The sequence below is a fragment of the Apteryx rowi genome, unplaced genomic scaffold (assembly GCF_003343035.1).
Source record: "Apteryx rowi isolate R43461 unplaced genomic scaffold, aptRow1 scaffold_225, whole genome shotgun sequence".
NCBI lineage: Eukaryota > Metazoa > Chordata > Aves > Apterygiformes > Apterygidae > Apteryx > Apteryx rowi.
This window is the reverse complement of record NW_020448586.1, coordinates 345409-369177: the sequence shown is the minus strand read 5'-3', so window position 1 is coordinate 369177 and position 23769 is coordinate 345409. Positions and strand designations below refer to the sequence as shown.

Sequence of the window (23769 nt, the reverse complement as noted above, 5' to 3'; positions counted from 1 at the left end):
ATGGCGAGTATTTGATTGCAAGGGAACTTCTCTCTTGCTTGGGCAGTGTAATTCCCCTTAGGACTGTCCAAATGGGACCTTTATAGAGTGTTCCTGTTGCTGGTGCTTGTGATTTATACTAAAATATCTTGAATTGCATCTTCTAGCAAAAGGAGCAGCATGTCTCCAAAGAGAAATACTCCGTTGCCCGAGCCTCCGGCACAGCATTGCTGCCATCAGTGTTCCTGCTGGCCGGCTGTACAGCACACAGACAGCGGAGAGCAAGGAGGAAGAGCCCCTGCACACCATCATCAGCGACACGGAGAACGTGAAAGGTGGGCACGGACTAGGTGTCGTGTGGGAGCTCTCTTGGGGTGCAGGTAAATCCGGGACAATATCAAAGCACTGTCTGGGTGTAACTGCCCTGGCTGTGAGGGTGAGCCCTCTGCGGTYCTCCGGGGTGGAGTTTCTCTCTCTGGAGACGGTGCAGGCATTCGTCATCCCATCCTAGCACAGCAGATTACTGTTCCCATCTGTACAGTGCCATCACCTCCCCAAAACTGGAACRTGTAAATCAGAATGACCTTCATGGAGAAATGAGGCCACTGAGACTGAGGGAAGAAGGTGCATCTCTGGGCTTAGCCTGGCAATTGGCTGTTTTGTGTAGAGGCTCCACAGGCCCCAGAATTTGCCTAAAAAGAGRCTTTTGTCCCAGAAGCAAGCTGTGTCTGCCCAGTTCATTGCTGTGGATGATGGAGGTCTGATGAGAATCCTGTTGTCAACCCTTTAGTTAGAATGAATTGCTTTGCGCATCTCCAGGGGGAAGTGCTTTAAAGCAAAGTCACGTGGGTTGTCTGAGCACGGAAATAGCGTCTTAACTCAGAGCTCCCATGGCTTTTCTGTCAGGTACTTCTGAGGCTGCTGGTCTGTGAAGCCCCCCAGTAGGTTTGGGCACTGTGCTCCTACTGCCCCTGCTTAGCCCCTGTCACCAGGGAGTGTAGGTCCTTGTCAGCAAGGTGTTGCAGAGGTGATGTGCGTCCTGTGGCTTTACCTGTGTTGCTTCAGGGTTTTGTAGTGCCTTTAGCACAAGAAATGATATTCTTAAAAGGCCAAAGATGGTCTCTCAGCTGAGATATTTTGTAGAGGAAAATTCTGTTTCTGGCCACTCAGTTAAATACATGAGTAGCTGTGTGTATGCATCCCTTGCCTGCTCCACAGAGATCCGAGAGTCTGGCTTTTGCCGTTCAAGGCTCAGAGTGTTGTTTGGACATCAGAAATGCTGGCTGGCTGAAAAAGCCCTTGGAGCAGGGCACGTGCAGATGGTTCCCTTGCAAATTGGATCATGGAAGAGCATGGAAGGCAGGCTGTAAACCACAGGAGGCACTTGAAAGACAGGTTAGGGATTGCATGGAGCCACTCACTAGGAATGAGGGGAATCACCTTTCACTTCTAGTTTACCAATTGCTCTGCAGCCCAGACGTGGTGAGCAACACACAGACGTTGCACTCTTTGACTGTCCTGAGGTTTGTGTGCCAGGAGATGAGGGGCAGGCCAAGTGTCTGCTTGGCAAAGCATGCTGCCTCGTAGGGATGCAGACAACTCTGTCGTCGTCACCTTGTCRCAAGCTACAGCTGCCTGTGCCCCATCCTGCTTCAAGCCTTCGCTACTGGGAGGCTGACACACGTGGTAAGACGGCAAGTTTGCCCAAGAGGACCCTGGTGAAGTGCCTCAAAGGTGTTTGTGTGATTTCTTTCTAGGTGCAGCCTCCAAACATGAGTTTCAGGCTGAGACAAAGAAACTGCTGGACATTGTTGCTCGTTCCTTGTACTCGGAGAAGGAGGTAGGGCACCCACTTCTTGCCCCAGCGCTGGTAGATCTTTTCTTGGCTAAGCCCAATCTCTGACAAAGGTTGTATCCAAGATGGACAAGCTATGAGGATACCTACTCACTTTCCCAGCAAATCCTGGGCTGCTCACATCCCACRCTTCCTTGAATGTAGTCTTCTTAAGACATCTTGAAGATGTATTTTGAAAACAATTTATAAATATGTCCAGATGACTCTGTGTGCATCTTTAGAGSCTCTGCACTTTACTGTTGCGTTCAGACAAACCTGTTCTCCTGGCAGGTAATGGAGAAATGCAGTTTTCTTTCTAATGAGTTGAAAATTAGCCTGTAAGTAGGCAATGAGTTCCCAGGTCTTTGGGACTCTTGTGCAGTAGACAGGGCCAGGCTGCAGTATGAGGCTGTTTCCCTTCCCTAGGTATTTATCCGGGAGCTGATCTCCAATGGCAGCGATGCACTGGAGAAACTGCGTCATMGGCTTATGACAGAAGGGAAGGCCTTGCCGGAGATGGAGATTCATCTGCAGACGGACCCTGGAAAGGGAACCATCACTATCCAGGTACCTCCCTTTGGTAACAGGAGAATGTTATCCCCTGCTGCTCTTGCCACTAGCCGTTGTCCCATGGAGGTTTCGTGGAAACTGAGTAGCAGTGCAGGTCCCTTTGATTCCCAGGCCTGCTTGAAGAAGTGTTCGGTCCTCTGTCAGACTCCAGTTCATGAAGGTGTAACCTCAGGCTTTGATGAGAAGCCACCAGTTTATCTGCTCCTCACTTTTCCCCATAGGAAAATTCCCTGCTTCTCCCTTCCCTATCAGGAGCTACCAGTAGCTTTTCTCTCAGTGCCTTGTCTGGTGCACTTCCCGGGTTGTGTGTGCATCTCTGACTAGTGGAAAAGTTGAGAGTTGGGTTTTGTCTTGACCTTCGGGTGAGAATTCTCTCCCCTCTTTAAGTTTGAGGTCTTACACGGTAGCAGGCAGACCTTCCCTGTCACCTTGGTCACTGAGAGATGCTCRGGTGCTGACTCTCCTTATCCCCTCCTGCTCCAGGACAGACCAAGTCCAGCTGATGCTGAGACTCTGCCCTAACATACATGTGGGACTGTAGATTATGGCAGTACCATARCATTTGTCTGTCCTCCTTTCTCCTTTAGTGGGAAGTGTGGTGCTGGTTTTGATTGCTCCCTGCTGATGAGAAAAAGCTTTAATGGGAGAGATGGTCAGTGCAGACACTCTCAACTGTGGGCTTCAAAATGTGATGAGGGAAGGTGGACATGGTCCTTCTCTCTCTAGTTTGATTGCTTTTGTTCTTGGCTGTTGTCTAGGAGGAAGGCTGAGACTCAGGTTTGGTGTTTTCTTGGCAAAGATGCTAATGCAAATAAGGGGAACTGGTGACTTTCCTCATGGACCGATGTCAACCCTGCGAGGGCAGCTTTGTACCAGTCTCAGGAGAGCGGAGAGTGAGGCAGGCAGCAGTGTGTGAGTGAAGGGTGACGATGGCAGGCCCAGGGAAGGAGATGAGGCACAGGCAAACCACGTGATCTGGTATTTTTCACACGGGACGAAAGCACTTACAGTTAGAGACTGCTCAGTTATTTTATCCTTCTGTTGCGCTGCAGAACAAGCAGCTGCGGTTGCCATGGGGAAGTCAGTGATCGTCAGTGGGCAACACAATTATCAACCCAAAGATTCTCAAATCGTAATGCAGAGACTTTGCTATTCCTATCACACCTGACTATTGCATTTTTCTGACTGCTGTATAACACTGATTCTTTAATGAGCTCTTGCTTAGACCCCAAGCTGGGTGTCGCTTCTGTATCGCTYGTGTCTTTCCCTTTTGGGATCGTAGTGGACAGGTAGCCTCCAACCCTAAAAACATACTTATAACTCATGTCCAATCACTGTGGAAACTGCTCCTTTCTTTGGCAATTTGGTTAAGAGACCTGGGTGCCCACCTTGCAGATGGGGTGAATTTGATGTTATACCCAATTAGCTCTGTTAGGGATTCATCTTTTTATCTACCCCTACCTGGCTGTCTGTGTGTCCCTAATGCGCCAGATGAGTCTTAACTAGCAAGCCATTAACTGCAGCAATTCTGCGCTCTGAGAAGGGCGAGGGAACAGTGCTACTCCGATCTCTCTTAATAGGTTTGCCTTCTCAGCAGTGCCTAAAGCTCCTTACCTCCAGTGAAGGGTTTATTTTTAACCTCTTGGAAAAAATGTCCTGAGCATGACGATTACTCTGAGCAAGCCTTGTTCAGAACGTTTCCCCACCATTCAGGAATGCAAAGGTGCGCTCTGCCCCTCCAGGCAACCTGCAGGAATGACTGAGGCACAGATGGACCTGTCCCTTAGTAACTCCTTTGTTTTCTGCACCCACTAGGACCCCCCAAAACAGAAGCAGCAGGCCCCTGATCTGTGATCTGCAGCAGTGCTGCCCCATCTTTTTCTAGGAAGACCCCGTTGTCTCACTTTGCCCTCCAAGTCCTTGTCCTCAGATGTTGATGCTGCTCTTTGCCCCTGGATCTGCTGGACTCTTCCCTCCCCTTCCAAATCCTGTAGCATCTCTCTGTATCTCACTAGTTGAGAACAACAAGTCTGTAATGTGTGATGGCTTCCATAACATGTACGTCCCTGGGGCTTTACCTGCATTATTTGCTTGGAGATTATCTAGCTCCAGTAAAGGGCAACATTCATCTCTGCTAAAGTGACTGCAGTTGTGCTCACTTCTCTGTCAGGACCAAATTTTGGTCATAAGCACAATAAGATTCTGAACTCATAATGTCCTCGTTCAGGGATATCCTACCTAAGCATTGCCAAGCGCTGTATCTGCTAAGAGGGAATGGGAAGTCTGGTCTTCCAATGTTGCAAGTTCACTGTCTAGTCCACCAGGTTGCACCACCTCTGTGCCTTCACCAAAGCCCTGTTGTTTTAGCAAATTCCACAGTGTCCTCCACCCTTTTGAGAACTGCCTCACTGTGTTTCTAGGACAGCTTCATCTGGTAGCAGCCACAGCCTGCAGGGTCAGATCTCTTAAGCAAATCCACTTCAAAATGTTAGGGGTGTGTTTTCAGTGAGGAAAGATCTGCAGAGCCCTGAGGCTTTATAGACATGGTTTTGAACCCTTTGAGGTGGGAACAGAGCATCCCGTACAGCTGCCCAAAGCCCTGTGAGCACCAAGCTCTACCTCCTCACCTGCATGAGGCTCCCTGGGGCCAGCTGGTGACAGGCTCTTGGCTGTGGTGTAGTCCAAGTGCTGCTGCTAGGCAGCTCGGACACGCTGATGTGTTTGCTGACACCCCTGTGTTTGTGTGCGCTTGGGGGCTAGAGGAACACTCATTGACTGATGCTTAATTTAGGGCTGGGACAGTGCTAGCAGTTGAGAGGAAACTGTTTGAGATGGCCACGGAGCTAATGCCGACTGCTGGGCGAGGGATGGTGAGTGCAGCTGGTAACACGGGTAAGCCGCATAACTGTTGCAAGTTTGTGCTGCTCAGTTCCCAGTGCTGGGCTTTTTTCTCACTGTTGCAGTCATCCAAAGGCAGTGTTTGCGAAGCCCAAAATAACAAGTTTGCTGTGTTTGGGAGGAGTTAAAATGTCTGCAAACATCACTCCTCCCTGCAACAGCTCCCTGTATCGCTGCGCAGATCTTTCCCGGCCTGTGAGTTGTAAACCGTCTGCAGCAGGCACTGGGTTGTCCTGAGATCTTTGGGCTTTAGCAGTTCAATGCAAGTGCACCCACATGTCCACCAAGGTGGAAAGCTGGTCCCCCTGCATGCTGGGTTGTGTCCTGGCAGCCGGCCTGTGCTGCTGAGCTACAGCAGAGAGGCTTATGTTCCCGAGCTGTGTGCAGCATTGCAGCATCCATCTGCCGCTTGGGCTCGAGGAAGCAGCAGAGCAGGAGATGGGGAATAACGTGGATGGAGGGGTAAAGCCGTCTGCACTTGGACAAGCCTTAGGTGGAATTAAGCTTACAGAGGGGTGCCATGGATTGCAGGTGTGGGCTAAAGCTCCCAGTTGTTGCATCATCTTTAGCAAATAGGCTAGAGAACCAGGAGCATAAATGCATCTAAAATAATCTGTTTCCTAGAGAAGGGAGTGCAGGATCTTTTGTTTTCTTCCTCTTCATGCCAGAGTAAGAGCAGTCGCATTTAAAAATGGGAAATTCAAAATGGATGAAAGGAAGTATTTTCAGAACACTGGGTTTTTAGACCTGGATGGGTGGAAGCTGAGCCTGTAGCAATGCTCAGAATTGTAGATAATGTTAGCAGCAGGTACTGGAAAGGAAACAAAACCTCAGGCACTCTGCTTTAGGCAGCTTTTAGGTATTAGGCTTAGATTACTCTGTATCTGCATGCATCAGTTTTATTGTGCTTTTTCATCTGCTCATTGCTGCTGCAGGTTTGGTATTGGTACTAAACCAAAACGCTGCTTCCGTGTGGCTGTTGTCCTGGCCTTGTGAATCTTAAGTCTCTTTAAACAAGACATTTAAATTAAAGGGTGGGGGACAGCACTTGCTGATCAGAAATTCTGGGACTTTATTACCTTATCGTTTGGTGGAAGCAGCATGTCCTTGTTGTGTAATGTAGCCAGTGTTCTCCTGATGCCCCGTCAAGATTTTCACTGAAATAAGTGTTTTGCCACAAAGCAAAACGAAAGGCACGGTAGCTCTGAAGTGTATCCCTAACTGCAGGCATTCTTCCAGATGTAGCGGCAGCGGCAGCAGCCAGTTAGTGTTTGGTTAATGGTTCATTGGTGTAATAAGGTTCTGCAGTACTTCCAGTTGGACCCGCATAACGAGCAAAGAAGATGTTACTGCACCTAGCTTTTTGTTTAGCAGTTAAACGAAGCAATTTGTTGATGTAAACTAGATTTGCTGCTGTAATTATGTGCAGTTTGTATCTGCTTTACTGAAGAGTATATATGAATGTGAGAACTGTGGACTGACTTGATGAGACAGATAGTGGGGCTGAAGGTGTTCATTTCTCTCTTTCAAGGAAGGTAGAGGAGCAAACACAAGCACTTCATGGTGGGAGCCTTGAAGTCCCCTGTGCCGGCTATCCAGCTGTCACCGCACGCAGAACTTTCCCTGTTTGCCAACTTTCAGCACCCTCCCCACAAAGGTTAGAGCAAAGTGCAGAGAAAGCACAAAGGTCCTGTGCGTTTTAACAGCAGGTTTTGTATCTGGGAGGTCTCTACACAAAAAACTGATAAAACCAGTGTTCAGCTGCTGTTTGTTCAGCAGAAATGTTAGTGTGTTTAGCTGTGTAATTTAACAAGCATGGCTGTAGTGCTGAAAGTTGTAGGTGTCTTGTGCTCTGCTCTGCAAACGTAGTGTGTGTGAAACCCAGTGGTTTCTTGAAGRTATTCTCRGAGGTCCCTTGGAGGAGTGGGGTGAGGGTCTCCAGCCTGCTGTGTCGTCTTGCAGAGGGCCGGGGCTATAGGAGGGGTGATTCAGAGGCAGGGAGGTTGCTGTGCACCCTACGAAGTCCCAGAAGGAAAACCCAGCCCGGTGAGTGGATTGTTATTCTGCCATGCTGTAGAAGGTCTCCTGTAATTAGCCTTCAATAAACGAAGTGTCAGTGCAGTGAATTTTGTTTCATGCTATGCAGTGGTTGGCTCCTCCGCTGCAAAGCCGTGAAGTAGCCTTGGACACTTGGTACGTCTCCCTCACGTCTTGTAATTTGGGAACCCCCTTGTCCAATTTATTCCACGTTCTTTAGAAGCATTGTACTGTGGCTGTTTTCAAGCTGTTAAAACTTTTCCTGTGGACCAAAGGGAGGCCTGGAAACTGTCTACAGCGGAAGTGAAGCTGTAGCGCTGGTGCTGGGGAGCGACAGCAGGCCTCGCAGTGACGCCGGCCGATCGCGGATAGGAAGCGTAAAGCACCGTGCGATCGTGCGGTCGCTGCTGGCGAAGCCTCCCGGAGACCGAGCGGCAGCCCGCGCAGCGCCGAGTGCGCGCTGCCGACTGAGGGGCGTGGAAGTCCCGGCAGTTCCTTCCTTGGATTTTATGGAGCTTGTGCTCCTGGCGCTTGCGCCGCCTCAGCCCCAAGGCGCTCCTTTCGTGGGCAGGCCCGCGCCTTCCGTCACCGACGAGGGCCTGCTCGGCCCATCTCCCCGCCATGGCTGGCGCCTTGTTCTGGAGATCGCTGCGCCCGGGAGCAGCACCATCTGGCGAGGCGAGAGGAGAAGCGCAGCGCCAAGGCCAGCCGCAGGAAATGCGGGCGCCGCAAGAGCCCTTCGAGTCTTGATGGCGTTTTCGGCTCAGCACGCCCAGGTGTTTTCCTGTGGTAGGAAGCGCCTGCTCTGCCAGGATCTTCGGTCAGCCGCCTAAAAGTACACTTTCCGCCTTCCTAAGAGCGGCGCGGCGCTGCAGGGGGAAGGAGAGCGTTTTGCGCCGCACTCTCTTTGTCCGTTGTGATTCGCTCTCATCGAACTAGTCTCCAGCAGCTGTCCTTAAGCATTTTGCAATAAGTTTGGCAAGGAATTCTGAATTCAATAGCCAGATACATTCACGGGGCAGGGATATATTTTTTTAACATACTGGAATTTGGGAATTACATGCTGTGCTATAAAAAGGAGTGGATCAGAGAAGTTAAGAGTTCTGCTTAGGGTCTCGCATGAACAAAACCTGAACCAGATGCTGAAAACTTTTCTTTCTGGCCTTTTCCTCCCTGGGGGAAGGGACCATGTCAGATTCCTGAGATTTTGCCATACCCTGTTTGTTTTTTCTGGCTTTTCATCTCCCACTGTTGAGATTTTACCTGGCATCCTCCCTCTTCTCAGCCAAGAAGACTGACTGGCCTTGCCATATTTAATCAAGTGGAAGGTGTTGCTGTGCTGCAACTTGAGGCGTGCGGATGCAGAGAAAAGTCTCACCTGGTGACCCACAGAGCACCTCAGTCAGTAGCTTCATGAGCTGACCACAGTTTGATTGTTCAGTGTAGTTAAACACTGGATTAAAAAGCTGTACTAGCATTAATTACGCTGTCTTGCTTTGCTAGTAAATAAGCCTACTAAATGCACCACATGGGTGGTAGGGGTGTGCTGTGCCAGAAATCACTCTGGCATCCCTCCTCCAAGCCATCTCGCAGCAGTCAGCTCCACTCTGGCTCATTCTGCTGACTCTTGCAGGCTGAATCCCACCCCTGCATCAGCAGTGCTCGGAGTTTGTCAGCCCTGCTTCCGGTTCTGCCAGGTGCTGTCAGCTTCGATAACTGTGCTCACAGGTACTTGACTAGAACTGAACTCTTCAGATGAACAAGAATCACCTTTCCCTTGGCTAATTTTCATGCTGCTGCCTTACATAATGGCTCAGAGAACCTGTCTGAGTGGCTTCTCAGGATGTTTGTGCCAGGTAGAGAAGTTGCTGGAGTTTGGGGGGGGGGGGTGGCTCTTGCTTTTGGAAAGTGGCATCACGAGAGCATTAGCCTGCGCTTTGTGCTTTGCTTTCCTGGAATATACATGTGGAGCAAGTCTGAAAACACGCTGGACTGAGGGCAGGGAGGATTCATGTTGGGGTCCTGTGTGGGAGGGTGGCAATTTCTAACTGGGTTTTGCTGTGTTATCCATGAGGCCTTAGGGTCATCCAAAGGTGTTGTGGCAACAACTGAAGTTGCAGCCAAATCTGAGCTATGCTGCAGCCTTTCCTGCATGGTGCCTTAGGATCTGCTGCCTGAGAGGCGGCACTGGCAGCTGGGAATTGTTACCTGCATGCAGGAGTACGAATCTAGATTGAAACTGGGGACGACGGCAAGCCGTGTGCCTTCGAAGCCTGGACTGAGCACCTTGAGGTGTGGCCTGTGCAATGTAGGTCCAGATGGAGTTAGACTCTTCCCACAGGCACCACGTACCCGGCTGCCAGGCTCAGGGACATGGGTGCTGACAGCTTCATACTCAAGTTTTGTGGAGTGTAATTCAGGGGGAGGGAAAGATTGACAGTAGATGCAGATGAGTAAAGGGATTCCCTGCTCCGCCACTGATTCCTGGAGTGAGGGAATCAGTTCCCTATCTGCCAACTGGAAATAGGCGGCCTCTCCACTTACCGCTCCTCTGCTCCCCTTTTTACTTGTTTAGGGATGGAAGCTCTTTCTGTACATGCACAGCACTTGGCACAGTGAGGTTGCAGGCCTGAGCTGAGGTCTCCTTCCAGTGCTATCACGTAGTGCATTTTTTTGGAGGGGTGTAGAAACCCGTCTGTCTTGGCATGTTTTTGTTTTCTCTCCATATAACATATGAGTCTCTAAACTTTCTGGTGGCTTATAGCCACAAGACAGCTGTGGCTGCCGCACAGAGCTGTGTGCCTTTTGAGTCCGCTGTCCTGACCAGGTGTTGGAGAAGTGAGTCAGAGCTGGAAGTCTGCTGTTGCATTTACTATTTAAGTGCTGGGTGAGAGTGGGAGTCAGAGACAGAGGTTAGTTGGCACTGGTTACCAGAGCAATGCTTCTGTGCAGGTATTTCAGCTACAATTTGCTGTTTCTTTTCAGGACACAGGTATTGGGATGACCCAGGAAGAGCTTGTTTCTAACCTCGGTACCATCGCTCGATCAGGCTCAAAGGTAACTTGGGATGAGGCACCCCTTCTGGCCCCTTAGAAGAGTCTTCTCCAATTACAGTCACTTTTGTGCTCCCGGTGATTTCTCATTCTCTTTCTTCCCTTGGCCCCCAGCCCAGCTGTGAAATTATACCCCTCTTGGAAGATGAAACCTGCCTTTGGCATCTTCTAGCTCTTAATGGTCTCTGCTGCGTGCTGTGGGAGGCCTGTGGTGCCGAAGCAGCACTAATGGGCCCGTTGTGTTGTGCTGCTGCACCTGGCTGCCCTCGCTCCCAAAAGTAAATGCTTTTCTCTCCAAGCTATTGTTATGGAGGGGCACATGCTCTCCTGGCATTCACACTCCGGGTCCGGGAGGACAGCAGCTCTGTCATCATCCTGGCAAGCTGTCATACGTATTTACCTGATTTCTTTTCACCTCTGGAGTCACCATTCTGAGATGACTTCCTCCTGATTCACTGAGCCTTTACTCTTTTACCTTTAATGCTAGCTGCAGGTAAGTATTGCCCTAGGCGATGCTCCCCTTTTCCAGAGGTGCAGTCCTCTCCCTGTGGGAGAAACCCTTTTCCTTAGGCACCCTCTTCGGAGCACTGACACAGGAGGTGTAGGATTACAGTGCTGAATTGCCAGCTGGAGGATGGGTTACAGCCTCCCAGTGGTACCCGATGGCACCGTGCACCTGTATATGGCCCATTCTTTGTCCCTCCAGGCGTTTCTGGATGCTCTGCAGAGCCAGGCTGAAGCCACTAGTAAAATCATTGGCCAGTTTGGAGTGGGTTTCTACTCAGCCTTCATGGTGGCCGATAAGGTGGAGGTGTTTTCGCAGTCTGCAGAACCTGGGAGCCCAGGCTACCACTGGTCTTCGGATGGGTAAGAGTCTGCAGAATGGGACAGGAGTTTGTGGGGGCTGCATCCAGACCAGGCATGGACTGGAAGCTGTGCAAAGCAAGACAGGGCTTGTGGGCTTGTGTGGTCTTTCATAACTGGGCTTACTGGTTTAGATCCTGTTCAGATTACATGTGACAGCAAAGCATGGCCAAATGTGCCAGGTTGAACAGCCGCAGAGACCAGATTGCCTCGTCAGAGCAGGCGTGTTGTGCACAGAGGCAGTACCTGCCTCTCCTGTTCCTTCCCTGCTGGCAGGCAGTCACCTTCTCAGTGCCCCAGACTAGAGAGACAAAGTTTATTTCTTTAGTTGCTAGTTCTTTAGTCTAGTTGCTTAAATTCTTGAAAAAGCATCTTGTCCCTGAGACGTCAGACTGTCTTGGGGCACAAATAAGCTGCTGTGTACTGCGGTCCATATCGCCACACCCTTTGAAGGCCTGTCTGTCATCGCTGCCTCTGTCTCTTCCCTGGGTCGGGGTCTCACCGAAGTGTTTGATCCCCATATGGCGGTTGTCTAGAGATGGGGTAGGAATGGTCATCCAGAATGGGCTGTTTTTACTGGAGCACAGCTGCTTTTCGTTGTAACAAGTTACTGCTGTCCAGTGGAAATGTGTATGAACAGGGACCCACAAACAAGTCCAAGAGTCATCAAGGGGCAATGCAGAAGACTGGGTGTTACGGTCACCGTAGGAAATTAGTTACGGGTTAGGCCCACACAACCTGTTTGATCTGAGGCTAAGTTCCTTTTCTCTAGAAGCCATTGGGGTCTTTGTGGAGCAGTGCGTCCTGGGATCTGGAGTCTCTGTAGGGAAGGTAGCCACATGTTTTGGGAGGTTCTCAAAGACAGAGAGCATTCAGGCATCCAAGTTTTTTGCCTTCTTGTTGGCTCTGAAGTGCTCTGTGTGCTGTTAGTTTAATAAAATATTTTCATTTCACATCACATCTGAGGCACAAGCTGACACGTGGTCTGTTTCTAACCCTAGTTCAGGAGTGTTTGAGATTGCAGAAGCATCTGGTGTCAGAACCGGGACTAAGATTATTATACATCTCAAAGAAGACTGCAAGGAGTTTGCAAATGAGGACCGAGTCAAAGGTGAGCAGAGCAGGGAAATTTTGTTGTCTTCTGAGAGGCTGCGTAAAGTCTTTTGATTGCCCAGGACTGGGAGGTGAAATTATAGTGTTTTTCTCTCTTGAGGCACCTTTCATCTGCTGTTACGGAAGAAATTCGTTCTCTGTTGTTTTTGAAACATGACTCTTGCGTGTCTCCTTTCCATTCCAGAGGTGGTGACTAAATACAGCAACTTCATCAGCTTCCCGCTGTACCTCAATGGGAGACGAATTAACACCTTACAGGTGAGCATGAGGGCCACTCATGGAGATAAGCCATTGTAAACCTCCACCAGAGTCAGGAGACAAGGAGACAGAATAAAGCTGCTGCCTGTCTCTGGTGATCAGGAAGCATTGTCCAGGATATCACAGACCCTGTAGTGATAAGGTAATTAGAATAAGAGGAGACAATCTGGCAGAAGTACTGCTTGTTTGCATTTGTTGGAGGATTCTTGCCGATTAGCAAATCAATTTTTCTTTTTAGGTACCTTGTGAATTCTCCCTTAATCAGAATGATTATCTCAGTGCTTTGTAATTCTTATTTTAGCTGTTTAAGCCAAGGACACATTCGTGATGTAGGGACTGCTCACATTGCTGGTGTGCCGACACCTCTTGCTGCAGTTCTTCTACCCTTTGGTATGGAAGAGTAAATGCCAGGGCATGCTTGGTTTTGTTAGTGGCACAACTCACAGCCTGATTTTCTTCAGCTCTTAGTTGAACACTGCTTGATACTGGCATTTTCTGACCACTTAAATGATATAGCAGCCAGACCCATTTTAGTCAGAAATTCTCAGCCTGATTGCAGGTATCTACTTGGTGAAATTAGTTACCTTTAAAAATAAATAAATATATATATGAATCGTTTTCCTCTAGCATCTCCTTTTCTGGTACCTTGATCTGGTTGGTTAAATCTTCCTCACCTAAGAGAGCAGATAGAAGGTATTTGTTTGTTTGTTTGTTTGTTTGTTTTCCTGGAATGTGGTACTGAACCTACAAACTTTCAAGACTGTACTTAAATGTATTATCATATTAATATACTTAAGGTTCTGTAATTGGTGTTATTAGTCACTGATATTTATTTGGGTTCCTGCAATAGTAATGGTTCTATTTCAAAGGCTTTCTAACCATTTGCCTTAAATTACAAAACCAGAAATAGATTTAGACAGCTGTTTGTTCTTCCTCCCTGACAATCAATAGAACAGACTCCCTGGAGAAGAGGAGTACCAGAGTGAGGGATGAAACGCCCTTAATAGAATCCTGTACCTGTATCTTTTAATCCAAAAGTCAGTTTTCCTTTGGGATATGGCAACAGCTTGATTCTCTTTATGCCCCATTTCAGGCCTCTTCTTTATCCAGGATTTTGTTTTTCCATTTTTCCACATGTCAACATCAGTTTACTATAAACAGAGCTGTAGTTAGATCCCTGATGTGGATTTTCCTAGATAAGCTCTTGAACACTTGCCATGTAGCTGACACTGTGGAATTAGAGGCTTTTCCTGTCTAACTGTGATAACTGTAGCTACAAGTAAGCCTCTGGGAAAGCAGCACTTCACCTAACAGCAGCTGCTATAAAGCACCTTAGAACGTAGCTGAGTCCTTAATCCTACCTGTGATCCTGCAAACCCTCCAGGACACTTGCGTATGCTGGAAATGTTACAGAACTGCTTCTGGAACGAGACTTTGAGGCAAAAGTAGCTTTAAGGAATATGGCAGCCTGGCAGGGCTGCCAGAGCCTTGAATTCCTTGGAGTGGTAGGTGGAGGGTGGGCTGGGTGCTCGCGCTGCCGCCGCTGATTGTTCCCATCGCTCCTCAGGGCTGCAGTGGCAAAGAGTAGGGATAAGTGTGATGGGCTTCACCCAGCGGGAAACACGAGATTCTTAATTGGGTCCCAATGCTTGTTAAATGGGCAGAACCTCCCACAGCTTTGCTAGATACTAATCTTTTGCTGATGTACTGAAATTGTAAATGGGGTATGAGCATGGGCTGAACGCTTCGCAGGACACTGGGCCTTTGTGGGGTTTATGCCCTGCTCACAGAGCAGCAGCAGGTGGAGAACATGGCTCTCAGATCTATTCGTTTATTGATGTATGAAACTGTACTGCTGAAGCACTTGCTGACCCTGCAGCAGGGATGGCCAAGTGGCTCGTGAAGCATCTCCTGAACTTCTCCAAAATAAATCACCAGAAAACAACAGTAATCCAGGAGCTGCTTCACAAGCACTCAGCTGACCTTGTGGCAGGATGGTGGCCTCCATGAGAGAGGCAGGCAGGCTGGGACAGACCCGTTTAAACTTCCGGTTTTCTTTTTTACTTTTGCTTGTCGGTCAGAGCATTGAGAGACTTGGCCACATTACTGCCAGTCAGCTGAGCTGCGGTAACTGTCCAGGATGCTCTTGGTCCCTGGCAAGTGTGCGGTAACGGAGGTTAGCCAAATCCCTTTTGTTTTGGGCTAAACAAAGCTGCCTTATCTCAGGTATGCTGCAGGACAAGAGCACCTGCATGGGAGGTGACCAGAGATCAGCTGAGGGGCAGCACTTTGTTAGTCTGCGGTAGTATGCCTGAACTGTAATCCATCCCCCTGCCCTGCGCAGAGGAGGGTGTCTGTTTGAAAGACGGTATTTCCAGGGCCCTGGAGGAAAAGTAAAACTCCGAAAGAAGCGCCCTGTGCTATGGGGCTGGTGGTGGTGTGAGTGCTGATGAGAACGCATCTCCCTGCTCCTCCACAGGCGCTCTGGATGCTGGACCCCAAGGACATCAGCGAGTGGCAGCACGAGGAGTTCTACCGCTTCATAGCACAGGCTTATGACAAGCCCCGCTACATCCTGCACTACAAGACCGATGCTCCTCTCAACATCCGCAGCATCTTCTACGTGCCTGACCAGGTACATGCCACTCTGTCCAGGGAACAGTGGGACATCTGCCCACTTCCTCTGGAGAGGAGAGGATGAGGGAAAGGAGGCAGCTGAGGCTGCAGAGCTGCAAGGGGGAATGTCCAGTGCGGCATTTCTGCAGTGGGGTGGGTGCCACAGGATAATGGTGGGGTACTGAGCCGTGACAGGAGCGGGAGGTGGCTCGGGTAGGTCTGCTAGGGAACACAGCCAAGATTTCAGCTCTTGCTGGATTCAGCAGTGGTAGTGAAGACCACAGTGTTCCCTGGTCAGCTCGTGCAGCTGCACAGGTAGCAGCAGTGTGGTGTGCTGCCGAAGGCTGGGCACCCTGCACAATGCTGGTATTACCTTTTTGTCTCTTGCTCCTGCAGAAGCCATCCATGTTCGACATCAGCAGAGAACTGGTCTCCAGTGTTGCCCTCTACAGCCGCAAAATTCTCATCCAAACCAAAGCTGCAGACATCCTGCCTAAATGGCTGCGTTTTCTTAGAGGTGTGTGGTGGGAGCAGGACTGTGAAGCATGACTTCCATGGGGGTGAAGTGAGGTGCTGCCTTTCTGAGCTGGCATTCATGTCTGTCTCATTGCTCAGAGGTTGCTCTGTATTCTAGGTGTGGTGGACAGTGAGGATATACCCCTGAACCTCAGCAGGGAGCTGCTGCAGGAGAGTGCCCTTATCAGGTAAGCAAGAGGGTGGCTGGACCCAGTGGACTGCTGTGACTCCTTTGGCTTGTTGCTGGCTGGCAGGGGGACATTGTGGGATAGTTGGAAGGGCCTGGAGGGTCCTGACATGGGAGCTGTAGAATTTCCATCCTTGAGAACTTCTGTGGTCTGCAAAGTGAGTTATTTCTCAGCCATGCTGGTCACATCTCGAGATGTGGAAGCCGTGTGCTGTGTTACGCAATCTGCTGCCTCCTCCTTGGGCCGTGTGCGTTCGAGCCCTGGGCTGCTTTCCAGCATCTCTGGTCAACAGCAGTTGCAACAGATTTGCTATTTAAAGCATCTGAGCTCCACCACCAAGTGGCGTGGAAAGCAAAACCAAACAGCAAGTCAGCTGTCAATACTGGGAAGCTGGTCCATGCTTACCTGTCTCCATGTATTTATGCATATATCTTCGAACAGCATCTTGGCTGTGATGTGCTCACACACGTGTTTGTCGAAACCTAAGTGCCAACCAGCAGGGTTTTCATTAGGTGCTGAGGCCCAGGGAAGTTGTGTGTGGACAGGCCAGTCTTCTCTAAGAATCCCTTGGATCTGACATTGGTTTAACCTTACTTTTTGTCCTTCAAGTCCCCTCTCAAACACCTGTTGTTGTTGGAACTTGAGGAAAGGATACAGGTAGGCTCTTATTCCTTAGCATTGGCACTGCTGTCTTGGTAGGTTTTGATGTCTAACTTTGTATTCTAGTTGGTAAAATGTCTTGAGCTTCACTATAGTCATCAAAATAATTCTGGCCCTTCACTGATTTTTTAATCCTTCAGAAAGGATTCCCCCCAGCATAACCGCTTTATGGCTGCTTCCTCCCACATTTAAGGGTAGTTGTGGGACTGAGCTGAATGCCCGGAGCACAGTTGCTTATGAATTGCAGCATCACTGAGTTGCTAGAGTTGTTGAAGACCTGGCCCTCAGCGATATGTTTGTACCACAGCCTTAGCTATCTTCCCAGCTCAAGAGTTGCTCTTGACTGAGACGAGAACAGATGTAGAGCCATGAGGGAAAGGAGACGCTGGCTCTGGAGTGGCCCTGGAGTTTCTCCTTTGTGCTTGTGTGTAGCAAACACATCACTGAAACACTGCACAGGAAGAGAGATGTTCACCTAAAACCTCTTGTCTTGATCTGGCAGCCATCTTTAGAAAGGCTTCTTCCTGTTGCAGGAAACTCCGAGATGTTTTGCAGAAGAGATTGATCAAGTTTTTCATCGACCAGAGCAAGAAGGACCCTGAGAAATATGCCAAATTCTTTGAAGACTACGGGCTGTTCATGAGAGAGGGAATTGTCACCATAGCAGAGCAGGACGTCAAGGTACCAGGTGTCCTGAAGGGCTGCAGCTGATGGGAAAGAGTATTGGCTCTGACCATGACCTGGGATGAGGAGGGCTGCTACTTTTCTGTGAATCTTCCTGTGTGCCTGTGACTCTTGTTCCCAGGTCTAACGGGACCTACAGAATCTCTAATGTGCCCTTCTCTGTCTCTAAGAAGGTGCTGTTCTGACTGGATGTTGCTTCCCACTCAGTTCGAGACATTCTGCAGAGTCTCTGTGCCCACACTCTGTTGCCAGCCCTCACTGATAAAATACAATAAGCTATAAAGCAGGGCTTTTCCCCTACTGTTGTCTTCTGCCTAGTTTCCCCTTCCAGGTCTGCTTGGCCCACATCCTATCTCAGTCACTCTTCTGCCTCTTTAATATGTGGAGCAGGAAAAGAGGAAATCGGTAGAATCCCCTGAGCCTTTCTGCAGCAGTACAATCTGCAAACGGGCCTGGRTGTTACAAAGAGATCTCTTGGGGCAGGAGTGGTCAGGTAGAGCTGTAGTTACCTGCACTCACCTCACAGGGTGCTTCTCTTCCAGGAGGACATAGCGAAGCTGCTGCGTTACGAATCGTCCAACCTGCCTGCAGGCCAGCTGACCAGCCTCACCGAGTACGCCTCCCGCATGAAGGCAGGGAGCAGGAACATCTACTACCTGTGTGCGCCCAACCGGCAGCTTGCCGAGCATTCCCCATATTTTGAGGCCATGAAGAAAAAGGACATGGAGGTGGGTGAGCAATGTGCCGCAGCCAAGGGGACCCTCTAAGCCTGCTGAATCACTGGTCAGGGCTCACCTGGATTTTGGAGCTGGGCAGGGCAGTGAGGCCTGTGATCATCCCCACCTGCTGTAGTGAAACAGCACTGTCTTTGCCTGGGCTGCCCTCTGTCTCCACTCAGACTGGCTCCTGCAGCATGATGCCAGGAAGGACCTGGGCAGGCGGGTTCGTACATGTACGGACAACCAGATGTTTCTGCTAGTCTTGATATCTGATTAATACCTTTTCTCTAACCCTGGACCGGGAGCCCAGGTGCTGCTCTGCAGTGCTGGTAACAGAGTTATAGGTCTCCTGTGCTGGGAAGGTGGCCTTTCAGGACTGCAGTCAATGCTTGTTCTCCCCTCTTCCAGGGCAGCAGGACTTGTCTAGCTGTAGGCCTGCCAGCCCATGTTAGTGAAGCCCTCCAAAAATTTGCTTTCCTTTGGGGCCCTGAGCAGGGATCCAAAAGGATTTATGCATGCAGGACATCATGTTTCCTGTGCTCCCATGGAGAAACTGTATCCAGCAGCAACAGGACTTTCAGTGCTGCCCTGCCACAGACGATGATTTTTGCAGTGCTGTGTGGTGGTGCTGTGCTGTGTGCTGTGAGCTGGTGGCTGCTGTAAGGGGATGATAGAGGGTCAGAGAGCCTACTCTGGATTCCTGCAGTCTCTTCTTCATAAGCAGTAGTCACCATGGGATGAACTTGCTAGTTTCCCTTGTGATGTTCTTGCTGTTTGGTGCAGAGTTGCCCCTTGAAGAAGGAAGTGCTATTATGTCCCAGGCAATGTGTTATTGTCTGCTTTTTCGGCACAGGTCCTGTTCTGCTATGAGCAGTTTGATGAGCTGACACTCTTGCACCTTCGTGAGTTTGACAAGAAAAAGCTGATCTCAGTGGAGACAGATATTGTTGTTGATCACTATAAGGAAGAGAAGTTTGAGGAGAGCCGCCCAGGTACCGTAAGGTTCCCCTGGCCCTTCCTGCCATGTGCAGCCCTGCCTCTGTGGGTCAGCCAGTGAGCGTATGCCTCCTTCAGCACTCTGGCTGTTCCCGAGGGTGTAAGCAAGAGCACTCATTTCCATCCTACCTTTCTCATGCTTTGAGGCAACTTGCAGTTCTTGCAGATCCCTTTCATCCCAAGTGCTGCTGTAGATAAAAGTTCAAACAATTTGCTCATTTAAACAGAGGGAATGTGTCCTGTGCATGTTTTAACAACACGCGCACACCTGATGCCCCAACAGATGGAGGCAGGCACTGACGGGGAATGAGCCTGCCCTCTCTGGGTATGGGACAGTTTGGGACAGCGTGGGTTTAGGGCATGTATGTAGGTGTGTGCTGAGTACTGCGTTCCCATTTCTGCAAGAGAACAGCTCAATGGCAGTGTGAAATGGAGAGTGCTGTATACGGACTCAGATGTGCCCTCTTTCCCCTTCCAGCTGCAGAACGTCTGACAGAGAAGGAGGCCGAGGATCTGATGGCCTGGATGCGAAATGCCTTAGGCTCTCGAATCACTGGTGTTAAGGTAGGTATATTCTGTGCCTGGGTAACAGAGTACATGTAGATCATAACCTAGGGGAAAAAAGAGGATGGCTGTTTGGGGATTCAGATACTGCCACAGATTTTTCTTTGAATCCTGAGAGAAATAGTTCTGCTCTGTGCTTCCTTTCAGTAAATGGCATGAATGCTGGCCTTTCTGTCATTAGTGCGGTCAACGTGGCAGCAGGAAGAACCACATCTTAATGTGTAATGAGCAAAGCCCGTTTTTCTCGTTCATGCTCAGGTTACCATAAGAACAGACTGGTGATGGTCTCGCATGTGGGCTAGGGAGGCTCATGGGCAAGCAGTGCTTTGGGTCCAGCTGCGAGCTAGAGCTTGTGTATCAAAGGGGCCATTTGGGACCCCAGCTTTTCTGTCTGTTCAGGCAGCACCTGTGGAGTGGGGATGAGTTGTGCAGGAGCTTGGTGTGGATCTGTGCTGAGGTGGATCTGTGCTTGGTGTGGATCTGTGCTGAGGAGACCCCAAGTTGTCCATCTCAGCACTGATTGCTGTTCTTGCCACAGGTGACTACCCGGCTGGACACCCACCCTGCCATGATCACTGTACTCGAGATGGGGGCTGCCCGCCACTTTCTTCGCATGCAGCAGCTGGCCAAGACCCAAGAGGAGCGTGCCCAGATCCTGCAGCCCACCCTGGAGATCAACACAGGGTAGGGGGGAGTTATACCAGTGCTAAGGACCGGGGCACTGCAGGTCTTCTGGGCTAGAGGCAGAGAGGAGACAATGTAAGGCCCCCAATTAGCTGAGCTCTCCCCATAAAGTGCAGTGTGTGCTGCAGTGACTTGGTACGTGAGGCCGCGTGGACTGGTGGACGTGAGCCACCACGCACACTGTGTCCAGCCTTCTGAGGACCAGGAGGGTTATAGAGTCAGGCTGGGAGGGAGGAGAGAAGCCCCCAGAAGAGGAGCAAGGAAACAGGAGCCGTTGTGGCCTTCAGGTAGAACCTTTTCTGTCCCACCTTGGCTTAGCTGCTAGAAATTTTTCATGTGTCCGAAGACGCCGTGTCTCAGTGTTGATCTCTCTCACTCTTACAGGCATGCTCTGATTAAGAAGCTTAATGAACTGAAGGACAGTCAGCCTGATCTGGCCCAGCTATTGCTTGATCAGGTGAGAGCCAGGCCTTCTCCAGAGGCACCACCATCCTCCCCAGAGCCTGCTTGCGAATCATGTGTGGCAGGAAACAGGGTAGAGCCCTTGTAGCTGGCTGGGATCACATCCATCTGTGGTCCCCACTGGGTATTTCTGGTACTTGTGGTGCATGTGCTATTTCAGTAGCACTGCAGATTGTTTCAGGTTTGAGAGCATTGTGCACTGACTCCTCTTTCGAAACACCGTGTTGGTATTACAATGGAAGGGGCAAAGAGGAGATAGTTCAGTCTAATGAACCTTGGAGTTTCAGAAGAATTTTCTCCTAAGGTAGGGAGAGGTGGGACTTCTGAAACTAGGCAGACTTCCAGACACATGCATTGGAGACAGCTCACTCTGTGACAGCAAGTACTGAGAGAGCATGTGGTTCATGTATTTTCCTACTCTGATGGCCTAGACGACATGCTTGGTCTCAGCATGCAAGTCCTGCAGTCATGACGTTCACCTCCTCCCCAGCTCTCAACCAGCTTGCTCTTGCTACTTATTAATGTTTTCTTCTCTTTCTCAGATTTATGAAAATGCCATGATAGCAGCAGGACTGAATGATGATCCCAGACCAATGGTGAGCCGGCTGAACGAACTCCTCACCAAAATCCTGGAGAAAAACTGAGCCCTAGAAGACTGAAGGATTAACTCTGTGCTGATATCTTTTTCCTCAAGTGCAGTCACTCTGTCAGCTATTGCAGCATCTGTCTGTTTGCTGGCACTGTGCAGTGGGGGGTTCACCTGATTGATGTCCAAGGAGAACGCAGGAGACTCCCAATCCTCACTGCACAGGGCCACTTGCAATTACTAGACCATGTGTCATTGGCCTGATCAAAGTGCCGTGTTCTTAGGGGCAACAAAATCTGGAGATTGCAGCTAAAACAATGTGCCAGGATTTCTGACGCAAACCTAGAGATCCTCATACCATTTCTAGAAATGGCCTTTCCCAGAATAGTTGATGGCATCATGAGTCCCAATTAGGTCTGTGAATACACCCCCCTCATCCGCTGAAGAATGAATTCCTGTGTGCGGTTAGGCTCAGAACAACGCTAACAAAATTGATTAATCTGTCAAGAAACCTCCACCTCTGACTAGACAGGAGGAGTTACCTGGCATGGAGATAGATTGCTGCCATTAGCAGACACAGTTACTGTGGGTGGAACAATGACATGTCAGTACAGTCCCATGGCAGAAAAGGCCACCAAACTGCCGGATAATTGAGTTCATCTTGTTATTGCTGCAGAGAAAGGGCACTAACTGGGAAATAGCTTTCTAGCCTGTGGCTTTCTGGAAGAGTCTCTAGGGTTTTAAGTCCTGTGTGGGATAATTTGCATGACTAGCTGATCTGTATTTATCATAAATAAATTCCTGTTCTTTTCCAGACTCCTCCACACTTCTCTTTTCCCCTTACTTTTTTAGGCTTTGTGTTTCCAATCTGATGGTTTGATGGTTCTTCCCTTTTCAGATGCTGCTTGGTTCTTCAGGGCATCAGGCATTGGCCAGTGGTGGGAAGAGAGGGTTATGAAAACAGTAGGTGCTAGTGGAGAATGTGGAAGGAAAACAGGAGGAGAATCTCCAGCTAGGTGCACTGTTAGCCTTGTCCTTGAAAATGGAGTTTAGCCCTTTGAATCCTTTCTGATGAGCAATGGCCATTCCACAGACGGGACCTCTGTAAAAGAAATGCCACACTGGATTTCCCTGTGTGTGTGTCTAGTTTGCACCAGGTTTACAAGAATTCTTTCCCCTTCTTATTGGGGGCTCTGAGGTGACTGTGATATCCATTTAGTTTATTCTTAAATTGCCAGATTAAGATTGTAGGCTGAATTTGATTAACAGTTGGGATGTTCTGCTGGACAGGATAACCTCCAGCTCTTTCCCAGAACAACATGAGCTCAGGAAGCTAAAGGAAGTCTGGCTGCATGAAGAGGGATGAGGAGGGTTTGCTGTTTGGAGTGCCATTTTTAGATGTTTCATTAACATCACCTTAAAATTCAGATTTATTCAGATGCAGAAGAGGAACTAACATATGAAAGTTCAGGGAGATGTTGGGTAGAACAAGGAGCCACCTTCTGTGTCCCTAGGGTAGCTGTGTAGCTCAGCTGGAGACCACAGGTCTTGATCCAGCTCCCAGTAAGATATAGATGACATCTTGTCTTTGATTATGCTGGGATTTCTTGATTGTGTAATAAAGAAATACCCCTAAGTTGTCCATACTTAAAGCTTGGAAGAGTAAGCCTGCAGCTATGCTGACATAGGTAAACAAGCATAAGGTTTTACTCCTAGAAGTAGACAATGTCTGTGGGCTCAACTATACGGTTTAGCGGCTGGGCAGCATTCCTGGCTTCCAAGTAGATGTAAGGTCATTTGCCATCAAAATTGATGTAAATACACAGGAAAAATTACTAGATACTGTACATGCATGTCAAAGCTTTATAGCACATATAGGTTAGGAGAAATACAATGTGGCCATGTGGCTAGACCTTCGTAATGCAGTGTGTTTCATGAACACCGACTGAAGAAATGAAAAGCTTTGCTGATCTATGATGTTAACAGTACGGTAGGTGAGTGCATTAGCCTGCAGGCTGGTCACCCAGAGCTCACTGATAAACTGGCTAAAATAGCATCTGTTGATGTAATGCCTGAACTGAAGCTTGATGCTACTTTATAAAATCTGGTGCACTCAGAGACAGAGCATGTTTACTCCAAGACAAGCATGAACTCTGTCTGACGTGTATTTAACCTTTCCAATCTTGGGAATCCTCTGGGAATCCCAGCAGCCCTCGATGTGCTAATTTTTGCCATGAGAGGTTGGTGACTAGAAGATTAACAAGACCTCTGTTGTTGGAGTGCAAACCCACCCTTTGTCACTGCACCACATCCAACACAGTGAGGTGATGATAGTCCCAGGGGCCTGTATGCAGCAAGGAGCTGCAGCAGCATCAGGATCAGGAGGGTACTTTGGCCCAAATGTCCCATATTTGATCATGCTGCTTTGTCTGATGCACTAAGCTTCATCATTTCATGCACCAATTGCCTCTCCAAGTCCTCACCTTTC

General features: G+C 49.3%; 1 protein-coding gene across 1 annotated transcript; it reads left to right on the top strand.

Annotated features, from left to right (window-relative positions):
• TRAP1 (TNF receptor associated protein 1) lies at positions 1-22097 on the top strand. The gene is made up of 18 exons (XM_026065222.1): positions 1-7; positions 147-314; positions 1737-1819; positions 2240-2380; positions 10304-10375; positions 11078-11238; positions 12237-12346; positions 12533-12606; positions 15086-15241; positions 15619-15739; positions 15857-15926; positions 17120-17267; positions 17813-17998; positions 18843-18981; positions 19464-19549; positions 20088-20233; positions 20618-20690; positions 21238-22097. The coding sequence occupies exons 1-18, from the start codon at positions 1-3 to the stop codon at positions 21337-21339; spliced, it is 2043 nt and encodes a 680-aa protein (XP_025921007.1). The 3' UTR covers positions 21340-22097.
• The last annotated feature ends 1672 nt before the right edge of the window (positions 22098-23769 follow it).